At 49.3% G+C, this 18,936-nt stretch overlaps 4 protein-coding genes across 4 annotated transcripts; 2 read left to right on the top strand and 2 right to left on the bottom strand.

Moving 5' to 3' along the window:
* Positions 1-7,641: 7,641 nt before the first annotated feature.
* FSUBG_5053 (uncharacterized protein) lies at positions 7,642-9,378 on the top strand (the record flags this gene model as incomplete). The annotated part of the gene is made up of 4 exons (XM_036683109.1): positions 7,642-7,762; positions 7,813-8,265; positions 8,325-8,561; positions 8,615-9,378. The coding sequence occupies 4 exons, from the start codon at positions 7,642-7,644 to the stop codon at positions 9,376-9,378; spliced, it is 1,575 nt and encodes a 524-aa protein (XP_036539423.1).
* A 1,553-nt stretch (positions 9,379-10,931) lies between these two features.
* On the bottom strand, positions 10,932-11,907 carry FSUBG_5054 (uncharacterized protein; the record flags this gene model as incomplete). Its single annotated transcript, XM_036683110.1, has 2 exons — positions 10,932-11,269; positions 11,322-11,907. The coding sequence occupies 2 exons, from the start codon at positions 11,905-11,907 to the stop codon at positions 10,932-10,934; spliced, it is 924 nt and encodes a 307-aa protein (XP_036539424.1).
* A 3,061-nt stretch (positions 11,908-14,968) lies between these two features.
* FSUBG_5055 (macrophage erythroblast attacher) lies at positions 14,969-16,350 on the top strand (the record flags this gene model as incomplete). The annotated part of the gene is made up of 3 exons (XM_036683111.1): positions 14,969-15,019; positions 15,088-15,627; positions 15,682-16,350. 3 exons carry the CDS (start codon positions 14,969-14,971, stop codon positions 16,348-16,350), a joined length of 1,260 nt encoding a protein of 419 aa, XP_036539425.1.
* Positions 16,351-16,972: 622 nt separating this feature from the next.
* On the bottom strand, positions 16,973-18,487 carry FSUBG_5056 (ccr4-not transcription complex subunit 7; the record flags this gene model as incomplete). Its single annotated transcript, XM_036683112.1, has 1 exon — positions 16,973-18,487. The coding sequence occupies one exon, from the start codon at positions 18,485-18,487 to the stop codon at positions 16,973-16,975; it is 1,515 nt and encodes a 504-aa protein (XP_036539426.1).
* Positions 18,488-18,936: the final 449 nt, after the last annotated feature.

The following is an 18,936-nucleotide window of genomic DNA, read 5'->3' on the forward strand; positions in this document are numbered from 1 at the left end:
GAAGCCTACGCTGACGGTGGTGGACTGGCGAAGCGGTCGTGCACCGTAGCTCTTGGCCTCTTGCTGACTTATCCCCGGTGACAAGGGACAGGGGGACAAGAGCGGATGTGGTGGTGTTGAGGTAGCAGGGGGGGACACCCTAGAAGGTGCCCACGGACAAATCTGATGAAGCATCGAAGTGACCAGGGAGACTTGACACGTTACATGCTGGGGTAGCCACAGTACAGACATACCGCATGTCGTTATACATGCTGCCCGGAAAATAGCACATGCCAATCGGACAGTGCGTACGACACGGAGAATTCTGTTGGCGAAAAAACGGTAATAGCTATGTAATACCGGTAACACACACGAGAGAAGTTCTCTCTCGAGATGGCCAAGCGTCAGTACGTAAAACAAGAGCAGCAGGAACCAGGAAGGGATCCTGAACTGCAATTGACTGAACAATCTATCGGCTTGGAGGCTTTGCCAGCCAGTTCCAATCCTGTTGACCTTCAAGCTTCAAGATAAGGCCCCGGAGCCGTCCCTCCGGCACCAAAGAACGTTGCTGTCGGGGCATAGCTTCGGCGGTCTCTGATGCCTTGGACCTAGCGCTGCTAGTTTCGTTGCGCGCCAAGCCAAGGGCACTTTGTGTTATTCAACTGATGAATCTGATGTGGACGCGGTAGTGGCAATATCTGTCATCGTAAAGACGCAATTGAATTTTTCTGTCGAGCTGGGGGCAGCAAGTCAATCTTGAATTCACAGATATGCTCTCTTTTGCCAGTCAATGCTCAAGTTAGGATGTGGTAAACCGACGCCCCTGTTAAGCGAAGATAGCCCAATTTTGGCTGGATCAACAGATGCTGGGGGCGATGCTGCAGGCTCGTGGTGGGACGCCTGGCTCGCCTGATACATAAATGTCTTTTGAAGTTCAAATGTCCATGTTCCCTTTCACTCTTCCCGTCTGGAGCAAGACAGGGATCACTACAAACTGCATGGTGCACATGTAGGATATGAGGAATGGGGCGCGGAGTCGAACCCGATATTCCCGCACAATCCGTATGGTGCATTTTTGGGCTGCCATGGAGGTGAGAAGGCCATAGAAACTTGACTGGCCCGACATGCAAAGGTTCTAGCATTGCTCTGTACGAATGCGTCGAGAATACGTCGAGAAAATGTCTATTGTAACTTGAAGAGTGTTGAGGACCTCGCAAAGCCTGATCTTTAGTTAATCAACGGTCACTTGGGCATGAGAATAACTTGCTGATGCAGAGGTGTTTGGGGCAGAATATATACATGTGGCAAGTTGAAGCAGATTGAACAGTCAGAGATCAATCTTGGGATATGTTGTAGGTGCTCGCTAGGTTGGCAAGCTAGCCGAGCCGCATCACGGCATCTGCTGATCCGTGGACTGATGCTCTATCGATACTACCTGCTGTCCTTGCGTGGTCAAGATTAGCCTCGCGACGAAGCTTAAAGAGGAACACGGCCAATCAAAGCATCCTCGCAAAGTACGGAGTAGAGTTTCCAGAAGGAATGGGCACAGTATCGACAGGAAGGCCCATGACGTTGAAGCTTGCGCTGCTAGCGACAAGTAATATTTACTGTATCAATGCTAAGCCTAACTCCTCGCTCAGTGTTGTATCCTAAACGAAAGCAATAGTCTACGCGTGGGGGCGTCAGTATGGTAGTCTGTGTCATCTGGGAGCTCCAAGACAGTGCGGGTCGGTTCTACTAACATCAAATCGCTGACTAGAAAGTCGAACCGTCTAGTGGAAGATAGGAAACTCAGTACCTTGGTCCTAAATGACAAAAAGACTTAGGTAACTTAGCATAAGTTTAGGGCACCTTTTGCTGAGTTTGTTTTGGCACCCTATATCAAGGTCCGATGTTTTCTTGCTCCCGGACGGACCGTGTCAGGGATGTAGGCATTGATAATAGTCATGGGCGGTTTCTTCTTTGATGGGCGAGACGGTTCGTGGATTGCCGATGCGGGGGGGTTCTGCAGTTCTGAGACATGAACAGGCAAGAAAGACGTTGTCAGGTCTTTGGCAGCCTAGGCAGCATGAACAAACAAACATGTTGGCCTTGTGCCGCACAGGAATGGAAAAATTAACTAGTGTAGTTTCCCCGAGAAATCTATAATTGCTTCTGAACAAATGGTCGAAACGGCGAGACAGGGTAACGATCCGTAACCATTACTATGTAAGGTAAGGTAAGTATGCTTTTGCTGCACCGTATTCGAAGGTCCATGCCGACAACAGACCTCTTCTTGGTCAAGATTGTCAGGGCAAAGAGGAAACGTTATTTTTCACTTACATATGTGCGAGGCTAATGGGGTGGAACAGCTTGCCAACCTCCAGAAAAGTACTGGCATCCTCAACAGGGTTTGCTGGAAACTCCAGCTAGCCGCATTCTTATTTCTTCGTGCTGGGGCAACACAGGCCAGCTGCCAGCTCCTAGACTCATTCGCGTTATGCTCAACAGTGTGGCAGTTGCTACCAGCTCTATGGGCTCATGATTCTGTTTTTGAATGATGTTCCCCTTCGCCTGACTAAGTTGTGCTGACATCGCTCTCAGACTCCACACATTCAAGCAGAGCAAAAGCCGTTCATGGGGTTAAAGGTGGTGGCTGATGCACTGTGCGATCCTTGCTCTTGCAGCTGATGCATTGGGATCGCCCAACGAGGGCGCAGACGTGCCTGTGAATGTGCAATGTGTGTGTGTGCGCGCGCGTGTGTGTGTGCTTCCCGCTCCCTGTAAATGGAGCTACCGATGCCCCCCTGTAGACTGATGACCGACTGCTGGCAAAAGCGCATTGTAACTACAGTACGTAGAGTACCAGGTAGGTCTGGTAGGTCTGGTAGGTCAATGCTGAATTCGATGCCCAGGCATAAAGCAATACTGTGAGCTTGTTTGTTGCGGGAGGACTTGATGGGGCTAAAGTACGAGACTGCATGTCACTCGAAGTTGTTGCATGGAAGTTCGTCAATCAGCTATCAGCAATATTGCCCGCTGACTGTATAGAATGGATGGTTGGAGTGCGCGCGAGTTCTGTTGGGTAACTTCATAGGGTGATCTTGAACAGAGAGGTTCAGTACTGTAGTAGCTGTGAGGGAACACTGCCAAGAACAATTTGCGTTGGCAGGTTGGATTGGGATAACAATTTTCTTCTTCTTTGCTCTCTCCTCTCTCTTTGGGCTAGCAATACGCCATGGGAGCGGATCTGGCTGATGGGGTCGACCTCCACTGACTGCAGGTTGCAAGGCTAATAGAGGAGCCGAGCCGTACCGCTCGCGTCCCGCCTGTCCATCGTCCAAAGTCTAGGTTAACCTTGGTTGATGAAGTCGGGTTCGGCCGAGAACCTGGGCTTGGATAATTGGGCGCGAATAAGCCAGTTTTGGCTGCGCAAAGGATGACTCTTCTCTTGAAGCGTAGATTTACTATAGAAGCACGGCGAACAACGCGATGCGGCGGTGATAGTGGCTGGCTGGATTGCGGGCGTTGCGACGGATACTGTACCCAATTCGCAGAGGTAGGTCTGTCTCGGTTGCGATGATGTCTCTGAAGTTGTGTGTATGGATAAAGAAATCCGGATCTGGTCCATTATTAGGCAGGTAAGCGGCAGACAAGAACTTCTCAAGTATTTCCTAGACGAGGTACCTCCCCATACGGCTTCTCTGGAATTTTGCTGGACGAGAGTACCTATGCTAAGGTCAGCACTTGTTTCTCGGCAATAAAGATTTTTTTGTGTCGTGATTTGCTCGGTGACGAGCCATTCCATGAAGAAAGATGGAGCACCTTCCGATAAATGGTTCCAGGTTGCTCTGCAGTTTGCAGGAACTAACTTCCCTGTTGGTTGGCGGACCAAGTCTTCTATGTAGGTCTAGGTCCAGGTCCAGGGCAGGAAGGTTCAGGGCAATCAGGAATCTACATTCCTAAGGTATGGTACCTACCTGAGGTACCTTAGGTAGTTCAGGGCAAGCACGACCAGACCCAGGCACCTTTTGGCAGGCACTTGGGCCACCCACCTTCTTCTGGAGCATAGGACATCTATGATTGGCCAAAGGGCTATAAACGATGGGCCAAAACTTAAACCAAGGCCGCCACGGGATTTTAGTCTCATCGTCCACGTTGGGTGTTGGTCGTTCATCCGCCCGTCATTTTCTACAAAGTGCCCAAGCGCAACTGATCTGAGATCTCGCTTGGGGCTGGTGATGGTCAACTCTCGTCTGCGTCTGCCTGCGTCTGCATCTGCATAAGCACATACCTACCTAGCTACCTACCACTACGACTACTGCTGTACGGTACTGTACAGACCTCGGTAGGTATTACACTGTACCACTGCCGCTGGCTGCATTGGGTGATAGTGCATGAGCCAGTCCTGCAGGGTTACACGTTTTGAGAAAAGCTTCCCAAGCCCATGACCCTAAAGCACGACTCACAGAGCAGACCCATCTTGACCACCGAGACAAATCCGGTAATCAACCTTACGGTTGGTTGGTTGGTGGCTGGCTAGCGGGCACAATTCGTCAAGCCAACAGTCGATACACAGTGATGTAGCTGTCCGATCAGAGAAGCAGATACAGACATTGATACAACACTCTCAGGTCCACGGTCTGTCACCACCGCAGCTGGCATCGGCTGTTAGATATGGAGCGGCCCCCTTGTCCTATACAGTGCAATGGGAAGCATCTACAAGAGTCGACATCCATTTTGACGGATTCTTATCCGAGCCGTTTCTGGCGCAAGATAGAACAAGCAATGCATCTACATACAGCAACCTCCTTCGTTAGGCTACTCCGAACAGTCCCCGGCTTGCATTTCTGGAGAATGGCACATCATATTTAGCATTCCCACTCACTGCATCAAATCAGCGACTTGGCATTTGCATATCTGAGAAACAATGGACAACGATGAGCCAAATCTCCTGGGCTTTCGGTTAGCCATGGGCCACTGTTGAGCTGTTAACATTATTGCATGGTACGGAGTATGGCCACAAACTTATCTCTAGCCTTGGAATCCAAAACCGCCGCTGGATAAAAAGCAAAGATTGAGACTCAAGAGGATGATGCAATACGACCGCGTATCCGGGCAGGCTGCTAGTCAATCTAAGCACTACTGGATCGCTTTGGTGTTTTTGGCTGGGTCGAAGACCGCCCTAATCGCCCTCTGTGTCTCACATTAGCACAAAGTACTGCCTCAATCGCCTCAGTCATGCGTCTTGCTCATAGGATTGCTTTTTGCTCTTTCTTGGACTTTTGGCCTTTCGAGCAACTATTGATTGGACCCTCAGTCTGGGGCCCACCATTTCAGCCATTGTTGCCACAACCCCTGTCGTTCAAGCCGACTGAGTTCCTTCTTGCGAGCTTGATGCTGGTGCCGCTCACGACTGGATCATCAATCTGACTCTGTAGTTATGAGTCCAGATTATAGCAGTGTGCACACTAGCACTAGCTTTTTCAGCTTGTTGTGTCAACAACACAGCTACCATGCAAATCTCATCTTGGAGAAACGTATCTGATTTGATACTATTTGGCACCTATGCCCTGTCCCTTCTAAAACCACATTCAGATCCATCCGTGTGTGGGGGCGTCGGAGCTAAGCGTGGGCCAACCGTCGTCTTCTCTCCTCAACACCCTTGAAATGAGCCCTGTCAGCCAGCTCTGTGGATCATGGGATTGGCATCCAACTGTCCCGTACAGCTCGAGTTGAGACTGCCTTGACCTTGAGTGGCTAGCGTCATGCTCTCTCAACCCCGTACTGTGCGACATTGACGATGAGGGGCCCTTACACTCTTCCCTGCCTTTCTCCCACCCTTGGCTTCTTGACCTGGGTGATAGCTGAATATCTCTTCTTGTCGACCTGCTGCTGCCACCACAGCTGGGTGTTCCATTTCTCTTGAAGGAAGTTCATTCGCACCCCCTTTTCTCCTCTAACCCCTCCACCCTTTGACTAGGCGGATACCTGTTAGCCACGGCCTGAGATCGGAGACTTACACACTGCTACCTACACGTATCCAGCATTGGTTATTAATCCCTACTACTCATCTGGTGTGTCTGCTTGTATGCACTTTGAAGCAAGCTGGTCCCTGTCGTCTGTTTCCATTCTAATTCATTCAACAGGTGTCTGTAAATCTCTCTTCTCCTTCGCTGATTTAGATACGCCCACCCTGGGATAGCAACGGCACGGAAAGCTGTCTGCCCCGGAACTAAAGACTTGAGAAGAGAGACAACGTTCTTCCATCTACTGAAGGCAGTGCGGGCACCTATAGACTCATCCCTCATTCCCCGGCTTTACGTCTGCTCCAATTCTGTAACCTTGTCATATCACTTCATCCTCTTTTATCAACATCGGATCTTGTCTATCGCTCACTTCACCTTCGCGTCACGACAAACACCAATTCCTTGTGCTGCTGTTTTTCAAGCCCTTTCTCGATAGACAGTACCGCTATTTTGACCTCGACCAAGATCCTTGGTAAAACCTTTCTTTCAAGTCAAGGCACAGGAACTACCTCGGAGGCCCTGGCTCAGATTACCTTTTCACAGTTTTACAACACGGGAGCTCAAGTTCCCTACTGGAATACACCTATCACTTTTCGACTTGTCGCGAGACGATACACTGACTCTGCACTTCCAACCTCGCTTTGGCTATATACCCGGCGGCATATCTAATTGTATTATACTCTGCCCTTGACGAGCAGCTCCACGCGTCGACTTCAAGCTCAGGACGACGTATCCTGTCTGGAGAAAGATCTTGAACAGCCTGTATTGCGAGGATTTGTTCCCTGGAAATCACCAACTTGATCAGATCATACTGTTCTGGCAACCAAACCCCACCAGTTCTGGAATTGGCGATATTCATCCTTTTGAAGGCGTCCCCCTGGCACACACACACACTACTCCAATTACCACCCCCATACTATTCCCGAACCCATCTGCAACACCCAGCCTGAGCCGCATCACACTGTTCCCAGGGATCCCACTCGCCCGAGACAAACTTATACAATTCGACGGGCCTATTAACACCATTGCTGGTCTATTCTTATCTCCGAACTGCACTTTTCTGAAGAATCTGATTATCTTTTGTCAAGAGCATAATACCTTGCTGATTGTCTCAAGTCTGGCCCGAGTCGCACCACTCAGGACTTGAGTTACTATATATTGACAGACCAACTACAACATATCACGACATGTCCCAGTGCTACAAGCTGTGCTAGGCCCTTGATTTTCCATTGGGTCTGTCGTTATACACCATCACCATCTGAGTTTGGACGCCGGTGGCACAACCTTCACCGAGCTTTGGCTTGCGCTTAGCCTCTTGCCTTGCGGGTGTATTTGGTTATTTGAAGGCTATCGACATTTAAATCTGGCAAGTCGCACATATCAACAGCTACTAGAATCATGGTTAGGGATTGGACCAGGGAGTCGTTCTCCCGCCATCCTCATCATCCTTACCTGCCAGAGAGATTTGTCGGGGATGGCGTTGACGATAATCGATTTCCAGAGGCTCAAGATATGCATAGACGACAGCCTCCAATGGTAACAAACTTCAAAATGGCTTATTGGAGTCCTCGCTGACATAAGACTAAAGCAAATCGCCGATGCTCTTCGTCGAGATTGTGGGATATCGGTCAGACACTATTTCTTGGCTGTAGTAATGGATGACGGGAGCCCTCAAACCTTCTCTGGTCCTAGTACCTCGGGACCTCGCAGTGGTTACGAGAAACAATTTTTTGATATGGAAAAATACGTGAGGGCTATGGACCGCTTGGATTCTGGTTGGTCGATTTCCGCCCAGTTATAAATTAGAGGGCTAACGTGAAGTTAGGTGCGAGCCCTGTTGTTGATGACTTCGCATTCGATGGATACAAGCAATCTATGGACTTTCCAAGGAATCGTATGATGGACCGTCGACGAATGTCCCAGTTTGACGATTGGGAAGCACCTGCACGACAAGGCCGGAAAAGACCAAGAGCTCGCCAACACATCGTTGATGAAGATGAAGCGCCCATGACTATATCAACAACAATCAGGAAGGGTATCCAGGTCGGAAACCCCACTGAGCTTTGGACATTTTATGAGCAACGTTTCAAAAACATGCAGCAAACGGCTTGTAAGCTCATAGCAAAAGCATGGGTCAAGGCCGTGGAGCCAAAGAAGCAGTCTACACATCCTTACACGGGAAGTGACGAGAAGGCACCCGACTGGTGGCCCAAGCCCTGGGGTCCAACAAAGGAGGACAAGGTGCGGCATAAGGAGCCAGACCATCTCTATAAACGAGGTAATATTCAACATTTGATTGAGTGTTCTCATATTCTCTTCTAACAAACTTGAATCCAGAACGAGTTCATCTTCTTAATCACATCCTCAGAATGATCGTGGAGCCCAACAAGACCCAGCATCCTGACATTCAAAAGCTAAATCTCAACGTGAAGAAACTGGAGGAGATAACGATCGAGGCTCTGTCAGGCTTTTTCGCAGACAAGGATAATCCAGCCAATGCGAAGAAGCGGCCGTTTCTTAATGAGATTTTCAAAGTGGCCAAGCAACAAGAACGTTACAAGGATGGGATGATTGGTAAGACTCCCTCTGCGGAAGTTGGATGGGCGGATTTCTAACTCGATCTGCAGATGGGACAACGGAGGTTTTTGTCATGGCAGACGACAAGATGCTTGATTCTTATGCATCTGGCAACGATGACGACGGGCCTGTCCCCAAGGAAGAGGATGACCAAGAGGTGCCGCCAAATAAGCTGGCGACAGTCCCTGGTCTTATGCCTTCGTCAAACAGCCACAGCTCAGGCGCTTCATTGCATGGCACACCTTTCCTCGGTGGAGAGCTACCTGTACGAGGCAATCAGTACAACCACTCGATGATGCAGGACATGGCTCCAGACCAGCATGGCTTTGTTGAGAACAACGCCATGCCGGTGAATAATCAACCTGCGGTCCACCCTAACAGCGGGAACCTTGGTATGGATATGGGTGTGCCTCCCGCTGCGCATGATTCTGGACGTCGTTCATCCATCTTCAGCGCCTCAACAGAGTACGCAGGACAGAATGGCACACCAATATACACTCAGCAATGGCAGCCGGGTTCTACAGCACCAAATTCGACGTCAATGTATACCTTCACTCAACAGCCCGCCAATCCGCCAGCGACCGCTTTTGTCAGCCCCGGGGTTCCAATGAACCAGGCTCAGCCATATATGAATGCCTCGTTCGATGGACTAACGAGGGGATATGACCCCAATCAGCCTACTATGTTCCGAACAGGAAGTGTGGCACAACCGTCACAGGTCCATCCGACTCCGGGCTATGATTATATGTCTCCGGACAGTCGAGGGCTGCCCGGTGTCAAGGTGGATGATGTACCGCGACATGCGATGCATTAGACTGTGTCAGACTTAAAGTCACCTCTTACATACAGCCCATGACACATTCTTGCTTTTCTCATATGGTTATAGATTATGCATGACTTAGGGCCTGGTATGACAGCACAGGTCGGTCAGAACACATACGATGGTTTGTTACAGCCTCGCTGTTTCTCGGTTTACAGTTCTCATCGAATACCGGTACCAGCATGGTTACGATTGCTCATTTTCATATGGCGGGCGGCTATTATTGCCACTTGATTCGATACCCCAAAATATATCTTTTAGGACAATCTCGGGACGGTTTATTTGTTTTTTTCGGTTGACCTCAGCGCCTTGTTTGGGATAAACTACATTGTCTGCATTTTCGGTATCAAGCCTTGTTTTCCCGTGGGCTTGTTGGTTCCTGATTGGCATTTTGATGGTGTGCATTCTCGCTCAACGTGGACGTACATTGGCATGCTACGAATTGTTAATTACTGCTGAGCTCTGAGTAGACGATAATGGCTCATGGGTGTTGGGATAACGGCTACAAAATTCTTATGTTGACGACCAGAAACGCAATCACGATTAACGGCGGCGAACACGTTTACCAGCAGTGGTTCATTCATCATGTCCACATGTGGACGATATCTCGAGTACAAGGAAATAGGGTTATGAAACAGGGGGGGTGCGAAATGAGACCTTCTCATGTCCATAAGCAAATATGGAATAGATATTGGGCGAAGGAGTCTTACATATTATACGTCAAGTTCCAGCTTGCAATTTACTTACTTCGTGGGTACATAGGGTCTGTTGGGTCAGTTCCTGTTAATTTCAGCTCTGAATGAAGAATGGTTGAACAAGGCAGTGAGGGAGGAGGTTCTGCTCATGATAATTGCTGCTTATCTGGATGTAAAAAAGGAGAGGTGACGAAGGGCCATTTCCCTATGTATTTCTCAGTTGAACTAGACCTGATCTAGCGTTTCAACGCATCAACGATCACAATTCGACCATTCCTTGCTCCCCCGCAGCAAGATCATGACTAAAAGTCATGGCCAGGCTTGAGCGAAAGTGCTGAATTTGTCATGATCAATTACACCAGGTTATTTTCTTACACAGCACTAGTAAAAATCATGCACAAATGGATATGCATGAGCAGACACATTATATGAAGAAAAGTTCTATCAACTCGGTTCAACACTCAAGCTACTGTACCGTATCGCACCGTGAAGCAGATCCGTTACCTCAACCCTCTGCTGACCAGTGAGTGAATCCATCCACCAACGCCAAGCTACTTGAAACCGTCAAATCAATAAATCAAATCAAATCGGAGACAACATAATCACGCCAGGAGTATACTCATATGCACCAAGAAGGACTCTCTTGATACTCTGCTCTCTCCTGGTTGTGGGAAAATGTCGTTCCATAATCCCGCTGTCAACAAACAAAACAAACTAACATGCAAAAACACAACCGTGCTGAATAGCAAATGTTCACCCAGGGAACATTCGCTAGACGGGGCGAGCCAGGGGTATACTTTATGAACAGGGCAAGTCCGAAGTAGGGGAGATTGCCAACGCTGTTTCGTGCTTCTAGCTCGATGCATTGGCAGTTGTGTTCTCCTCCTTGGGCTGAGGAGGCTCGAGGCCTGCATTTTGTGCCACTCGCTTCCAAGTCTCGAGCTCGCGGTACAGACGCTCACATTCCTGCTTGAGTTTGTCGTTGGAAGCGCTCAGCTCTGTTATGGCTTGCTCTGTAAGAAGCTTCTCGAGGGTCCACTTCTCAATGTTTTGTTGCTCGTTTTCCTTGAGCTGGGAAATGAAGCTGACTGCCCGTTGTAGAATCGAACCTTTGTTCTTCTCACAACCAGGGACGATCTTAGCGAGCTCGTTGATACCTTCGTTGATGGTTTCCCGACGGCGACGCTCCACTGTTTTTGATTAGTATATTTGAAGACGATTCGACAGATGTGATATCCATACCTTCTTTGTGATTGTCCTTTCGCATCTTGTGCCACTCTTCTGATCCGACTGTTGGTTTGGGGTTGGGGGCTGCGGGATTGTATCGTGGTGGCTGATGCGGAACACCATTAGGTGGTGTATGTTGATGCTGAGGAGGGGCGACTTGAGGGGGCTCCATGATACTGTCAACTGTGGATGTCACATCGGGGTTGAAAGTTGGATCATGGCCATGCTCAGGATCAGTGGCTGCCTGGGCTGCAAATTGCTCTTCTGTCGAGGGTGGAACATGTAGGGTGGGGTACATGCCGAGGGCAGCCTGTGCGGTGCTGGTAGCACTGGTAGGATCTGGAGCTTCGGGGTGATCGTGGTCTGCTTGGGCGGCCTGCTGCAGAGCGTTGAAGTCGGCGACGTTGACGCCGTTGGCGTTGACGGCCTGGCTTTCCATGGCACTGTCGATGAAGGAGGCGGGGTCCGCAGACATGTGGGCAGCTGGGGCAGGGCGTTTATTCCTGGCGAGATCAGGACTGCCGGATTCGCGCTTCCGCTTCTGACCAGGCGAGCCGGTCAGGCTGGAGAGGTCAGGCTGTTCGGCAAGAACTTCAGCCATGGTTCAGTCGTGAGAGAATTATCGAAAGAAAGAAAGACAGAAAAGTGGTTATTTTGGTAGACGGGTCTGTTCGATCAAAAGCGCTCGCCAAGATTAAAGAGGCTGAGTGCAAAGTTTGATGATGTCGAGGCCACAGATGAGAGACGTTGACAATCAATCAAAGATCTGGATAGGGAGGGGCAGTTAGAATAAACTCGCTGCAGAATTAAACTATGGGTAGATGAAGTGCGGGAGAGAGGGTAGAGCGAGGGGATCCGGCCTCGAGCGACGGAGAAGAGGTTGAGCGAGCATCTAGATGTTGGTTGAGTGCCAGCATCAACTGTAACACGTGCACATGATGCGCTAGTCTTGTCGTCGAAGAGGGTTTGAATCTTTGCATGGAGCATGGACAGAAAAGAAAGCATCGTAGGGTGTGCCTCGCTTGAGGAGTGAATGTGAGAGTCGCGATGACTGCTGCTCAGAGCGTGAGAGAAAGTCACACGGTGAGTCTGTGCTGATTCAGTCACTCTTTATGAGGGATGAGAACAGCGAGCAAAGGAAGATAGATGCTGGAACAGGCAGGCACAAGAGTATATTTATGCGATGCTCATGACGACATACAGTTGTGACTGTGAACTATTGGGTGGTTGATTGTGTTGATGATTCAAAGCAAGCGAGCAGTGAAGATGCTGCCACTTGGCAAGATGCATGCATTCATTTCATTTCGTTGTGTTGTGCTCCATGAGCGCAAATACTTTGCGTCGGGTCATTTCTGAGTGCAGAGACTCGAGTTGCATTGTTGCGTCGTCGTGCAGATCATTAAATCAAATGTATCGTGAAGTGAATGAGATGCATGAAAGCGACATACCTCCCAGATCATGTGCTTCGAGGCGTGATCGTGCGAGATCACGAGTTTCTCGTCTCACGTGTTTGCCTTGGTGGGATCTACCTCGTGATATCGCGCGAGTCCCAGTTGATAAGTCGACAACTTCGCGTCTGTAAATGAACGGAACCAGGACCAATACTCAACAAAGGAATTTTAATTTGAAAAAAAGGAGGAGGAAGAATAAATCTTGGGTCTTTGATACGCGTTCGGGTCCAGATAAAGACGCGAGGATCTTTATGTTACTAAAGGGGAAGAACGAATCCTGTCCCCGACGAAAATGGGCGCTTCTTTGGCTGGACACGCAGCTGGGAACTGGCACTGGGAGTGAGCGAGTCGGGTCACGCGGCGGAGGAAGAGGGTGAACACGTGCAAGTGGGTGAGGCTGGTAAGATAAATAAGTTGACGCGAGTGAGAGGGGGGGAAGATGATTGCCTGAGGCCGAAATAAGTGGCCGAGATGGGAGAGGGCGGCCAATAGGAGGGTCAGGTGGGCCACATAAGCTCTGAGATGGGGGGGGAAACAGGAAACAGGCAGACAAGGAACCTGGAAAGGGCGAGGGCGTTGTGAATCAATGTGGAAAGTGCTAAGGTACCTTAGGTAGGGAGCTACCTTAGTTGCATCTATTGCACCTGAGTAACTGTATGATGTGAGATGAGTTCATACCTACTAGTACCTTAGTACTGTCTATTCTCGGTTCCTTGCCTACCACCTACCTAACCTATCTGTCATACCTCTTACCTTGTATAAGGTGATATAGGCAGTACCTTGTTAGAAAGATTAAGCCGAGAATATCTACCTACACACTAACACTAACAATCTGCAATAATGAGCCTGATCCTCTCTTGTCTTAACTTGATTGTCCCTCTCATTGTCAGCTTGCAATAGCTCTCCAAATGCGGAGAATCATTACACAGCACAGGCCAATTAGGGAACCCTCAGGGATAACAAACAATACTACACAATTACACCACACCACTTGAACATGAGGAGCCGGCATGTAATCACCTGATCCCATCCCAGGTACATCACTTGACGCCGAGAGGTGAAACAGGTTGCGTCCTAAGATATCTGCGACAGATGATCCAATCTGGACTCGTCTGACACAGGAGCTGGTTGTAGGGGCTAGGGGCCCAGGGCCTCAGCAGATTCAGCTCAATGTGCAATATGCTGTGAATCAAAACCCAAACTGTATAAACACATTTATTAGTATTAGGAGTCACCTCACAACAACACTGACTGGTATTGACTTTTTGATTCCAATAATACACTCATTTGCCTTCAAGCAAGGATAGTCCAGGTGCCACAGAGGAGGCGTTCGAGTATTGGAGTCAAGTCTGCAGTGCATATCCAATACGATCCCCAGACCTCTCAACTGTGAGATATCAGGTTCGATACCGTGTTTCTCCACCATGATCTATTTCCTTCATGCAGCCAGCCGACCTTGTGTTGAACAGACCACTGATGGTTCGCGGCATAAAAGGCATCTTGTCATACCAGATGCAGGCTGATGGTGAACACACAAGGCGGAAGTTGATACGCTAACCTTGTATGGAGCATTTCCTCCGATTATTGCTGTTTCTTTATTCAGCAACCGATAACATTCGTAAGAGGATCTAAATATACTTGGGTGCCTTAGATACGCCCATATTGCGTAGAGATATGACTAAATTCTCTTTTGATTGTCCTACTCTCTCTCTCTCTCTTCTTCCTTCGCTTACAGCAGGAATTCACTCCCAAGACGGGGCCCCACATGCCCATGTTCCGAAGGCGGGACGGGGAGTGGAGGACTGCATGATGTACCATTGCACCTGCACGGGCAGTCCTGGGGGAGCAAGAAAACATTAAACCGTGATATGAGGTGTCAAAATAAATACAGAAAAAGGTATCATAGACTTATACTAAATTCGTACTGTACTACTTGAATCTTTTTGTCTCCTGGGATCAAGGTCCTGAGTTTTCTCTCCTCCTCTACCTACCTAGACAGCTAAGGTAGGAGGTACGTACCTAGCTTCCGTGGTGGGAGCACCCACCTCATGACACAACCCACCTCACTTTGACTTCACCTCACGATAACGACTTATCAATCACAACCTGAATCCCCGGAGCTCAACTAGCCTTCGGCCTTCCACGGGCCCTACATGCGATTGTTTCCTACCTGAGCAATCGGTCTGTCCCTTCCACAAGCAAACATTCATAATGGGCGATCACGAAAGTACCCAGATCAAACATAGCGAGCATCTGTTGCTTGTAAGTCCGACTTAACCAAGGTCCCCATCACCGCCTCTCCATGATAATTGATGCCTAGTCGACATCAGGACCAACCTTTGCTTCGCCTCCCTTCCGAACTCCTTCGAAAGAACTTCCGCACGGCCCATTTCACAATCGAGAAAGACACAACCGCCCTAAAGACATTGCTCAAAGATTCAGCCACCGCTGCCGTCTCCGGCCGCTCGTCACAGCAAGATGTCCTTCGTAACATCGACGCAATGGTGTCCCGCATGCGAGGTTTGAAGCGCAAACTCAATGCGAGCGCCGCCGAGGAGGCTCGTCTGCATGCACAAACAGCTGCCCGCATCTCACATCTCGACGAACTATACAAGATGGACACAGTGGAGGACGTTAAATACGAAACTTGGAGTAGGAAGAGGCTCGATCGCCTTTTGGCAGACTACCTACTTCGCCATGGTTACAATGATACTGCAAAGGAGCTGGCCGAGCAGCGTGGTATTACCGATCTCGTTGATATCGACACCTTCGTTGCTGCAAGTCATATCAGAGATTCGCTTCTGAAGCAGAGCGTGGTTGAAGCTCTGGCTTGGTGCAACGATAATAAGAAAGAGTTACGGAAGATGGAGGTACGTTGCCTATTCTAAATATCTCCTCGATATCCACATTCTAATTCTTCGCAGAGTAAGCTCGAGTTCATGCTTCGATTCCAGCAATATATCGAGCTGGTCCGCTCGCAATCCTCGGCCAAACTAACTGAAGCCATTGCTCACGCAAAGAAACATCTCATTCCTTATCGGGCCACATTCCCCCGAGAAGTTCAGCAGGTCTGTGGTCTGCTTGCCTTTCCTCCTGGTGGTGCATCCGCCGCCGCACCCTATGGAGATTTGTATAAGCCCTCCCGCTGGACTGACCTTGCCGACCTCTTCACAACAACCCACAATCAACTCCTTGCCCTTCCTGCAGTCCCACTCCTTCACGTCGCACTTTCTTCTGGTCTATCAGCTCTCAAAACACCTGCATGCCACACGGATCCAATGCACTCATCAGATAGCCCATCTGCCCAAAGCACATCCGATATCGCAGCAGCAGCAGCTTCGACTCTCGGCCATGGCGTTTGTCCCATTTGCTCCACTGAACTCAATGAGCTTGCCCGGAACGTGCCATATGCTCACCATACTCAGAGTCATGTAGAGCACGATCTCAGGCTACTGCCTAATGGTAGCGTCTATGGAAGGGACCGCCTCGAAATACAGGCGAGGAAGAATAATTTGCCTTCTGATCAGGTTAAGGACCTCCGAACAGGCGATATCTTCCCAGTTGAGTCACTGAAGAAGGTTTATATCACTTAAAGATTCATCGCTGGGGACCCACGACGCGTCAAAGAAATTTCCGGTTCGAAAATGGCGTTTACTACATGGACAGGTAGGTGTTCAGCTTTTATCATATTGTACAATACAAAGTGGCTGCGAGCCAGCGGCTTAGACATAACACTACCATTCATTTTTATGGGCATCATACCATAGTACAACTTAGATTGGACAAATAAACAACTTTGCGAAGCTCAAATTCAAAGGTGCCAACTCCTAGTTAACCATACAATACAGTATACAACAGCGGCGCCGACACCAACTGGCACGTATGATCCCCTCCCAACCGTCCATCCCGGTCCTTTTTCCCCCGTTGAATTCCTGAAACTTCCGAAAGTCATTATATCAAAATCGTAAACCTAGGCAGAATTCATTGAAGCGGGATGCAAAGAGCATGATAGCAAAGAGTTATGCTATCTCACTGCACAGACCCATTTCATGTAGAGAAGCCGATAACTATGCTTTTGGCATAATGAACGTTCATAACGAAAGAGGAATAGGTTGATGGTAAAGAACAAAATGCAAGGCATAGAAAACATTAATACTACGGGCATAGTCCATGGCCCTCCCAGTGGGCTCAAAGCCTTTGAGTTAGTTAGGCCTCTTATCGGTTCCCGCCGAAAGCGAAGTTGCCAAACACACCACCTCCTCCACCAGGAGTCATAGGCCCAGTGTTGATGATGCCGTTCTGCCCTTGTGGTCCTGGGGTGGTGGCTAACGCAGCATTTGTCGTGTTAGGGGTGCTAGGTCCGTTGCCATTTGTTTGTCCATCGTTGCCGCTTTGCTGGTTCATCATTGACATGACGAGGCTAGAATTCGAGTCAGGGAAACCCAAGCCCCAGACCTTGCCAACATGCTCATCAGGGATATCACCGGCAAAGATCTTATCGCGCATAGAGAAAAAGACCTTTCCGGTGAGTAACGAATCAGAGCCTGCTTGGTGGGCAGACCCAACACGCTTAATCTTGAGGGTTTCGGCAATGTTCTCAAGTCCTGATTTATGTTCAAACTTTTGCAGGATCTCAGTACTACTGGGATCGCTGGGTGTAAGAAGGCCGGAGTTGTGTAACCTGATGGCGTGCTTCATGAGGTGCTTCACATCGTACGTCGTGGGGAAGTAGAGCTTCATCTTGTGGTCAAAATCGACTTCGTCGTTGGGCAATGGTAAGCAGATAAGCAGCTTGGTCAGGTAGCCGAAATCGTAACCGCCATGGAACGATATCCACTTGACGTTGTCGAAGCAGACAAGACCCGAAGGGATCAGAAGGGAGGCGAACTCGTGAGGATCAATACCGTCACGTTCGAGAGCATTAAAGTCGATCCCGGCTTGCTGAAGTGACTCGATCGATTTCTCATTATACATGTCGTCCTTCAACGAGAACTTAAAGTTGAACTGCCACGAACAAGGGAAAGGAGCATTAGTCGCCGCCCTTTGAGCGGCTGTGCCAAGCTTCAGATCGTTCGTAGGCCGCGGAGGGGGGGTCTCGCCGTCTTCGTTAAAGAAGGTGAGCCCTATTTGTATGACCCTCAGCATATCGACGTTGGTTCGTAGGCATTGATAGTGATAATCGCTCTTCCCTCTGAATCCTCCCATGGGCCTTGAAACAACACCTGGAAATTCGGTATCCTTTTCACACCCATTAATTAGCATATTTTCAAAAAACGATGCTCGTTCCTCAAGCCTTACCATCGCAATGTAAGGATACTTGTCCACCAAATCTCGCAGGACTGCCATTTCTTCGTGCAAATTGTGCTTCCATACTTCCCGTATCCTACCCTTGTTGGGATGTGTCCTGATTCCTGGGTGTTCCATCAACATGTTCTGGTGAACCTGCCCGTGTTGTGGTTGTTGTAGGGCGCCTGCAGGGCCATGGAAACCCATTCTTGCACTTTGACTACCGAACCCCGTATCGGCGAATCCCTGGCCATTGAGGCCGGCTGTCGTAAAAGCATTGCTGTTGGCAGCAGAGAAGGGTCCTAGTTGTGTGTTGGCGTTCAGGTACTGGTTTCCGCCTAAATGTCCACCCTGTTGTTGGGCATGGGAGGGGAAGCCACCCTGGTGGTATGGTGCTGCCACAGCAGGCCCCCCGCCAAAACCCCTAAGTTGCGGTGGCGGCATGTGGTTCTGTCCAGGGAAGTATCTGTTTCTGTTGAAAGGCTTTCTGGGACCAGTGCCTCGGGAGCGTTGGAGGGGTTGCCAATGTCTGGCTACTGAACGAAAATGCGAGGAGTGCGGGTGTTGACCGGCGGTAGTCCTCTGTGCTTGGTTTGATTGCGTGCCAGAACCTGAAGGTTTTGAGTTCGAGATAGAACTCTCAGTCGCTGGATCGACCGAGGATGGCTTCTAACGCCCGAATGGTTTCTAACGCGACGATTTGAAGTGATACGTGTTACCTCGACTACCACGGCCGTTGTTCATTGAGACCACCTGAGAGTATTGTCAAGATTACAAAGTATTTCCCTGATCTTTTCTAGTGGCTGCGATAGTGATAGATGTCGTCCAATGCTGTCGGTGGTATATGTATATGATTTCGGTTCGAATGGTGGAGAGGGAGGAGTGACGATAGA

Source organism: Fusarium subglutinans (assembly GCF_013396075.1).
Source record: "Fusarium subglutinans strain NRRL 66333 chromosome Unknown NRRL66333_c0000046, whole genome shotgun sequence".
Classification (NCBI taxonomy): domain Eukaryota; kingdom Fungi; phylum Ascomycota; class Sordariomycetes; order Hypocreales; family Nectriaceae; genus Fusarium; species Fusarium subglutinans.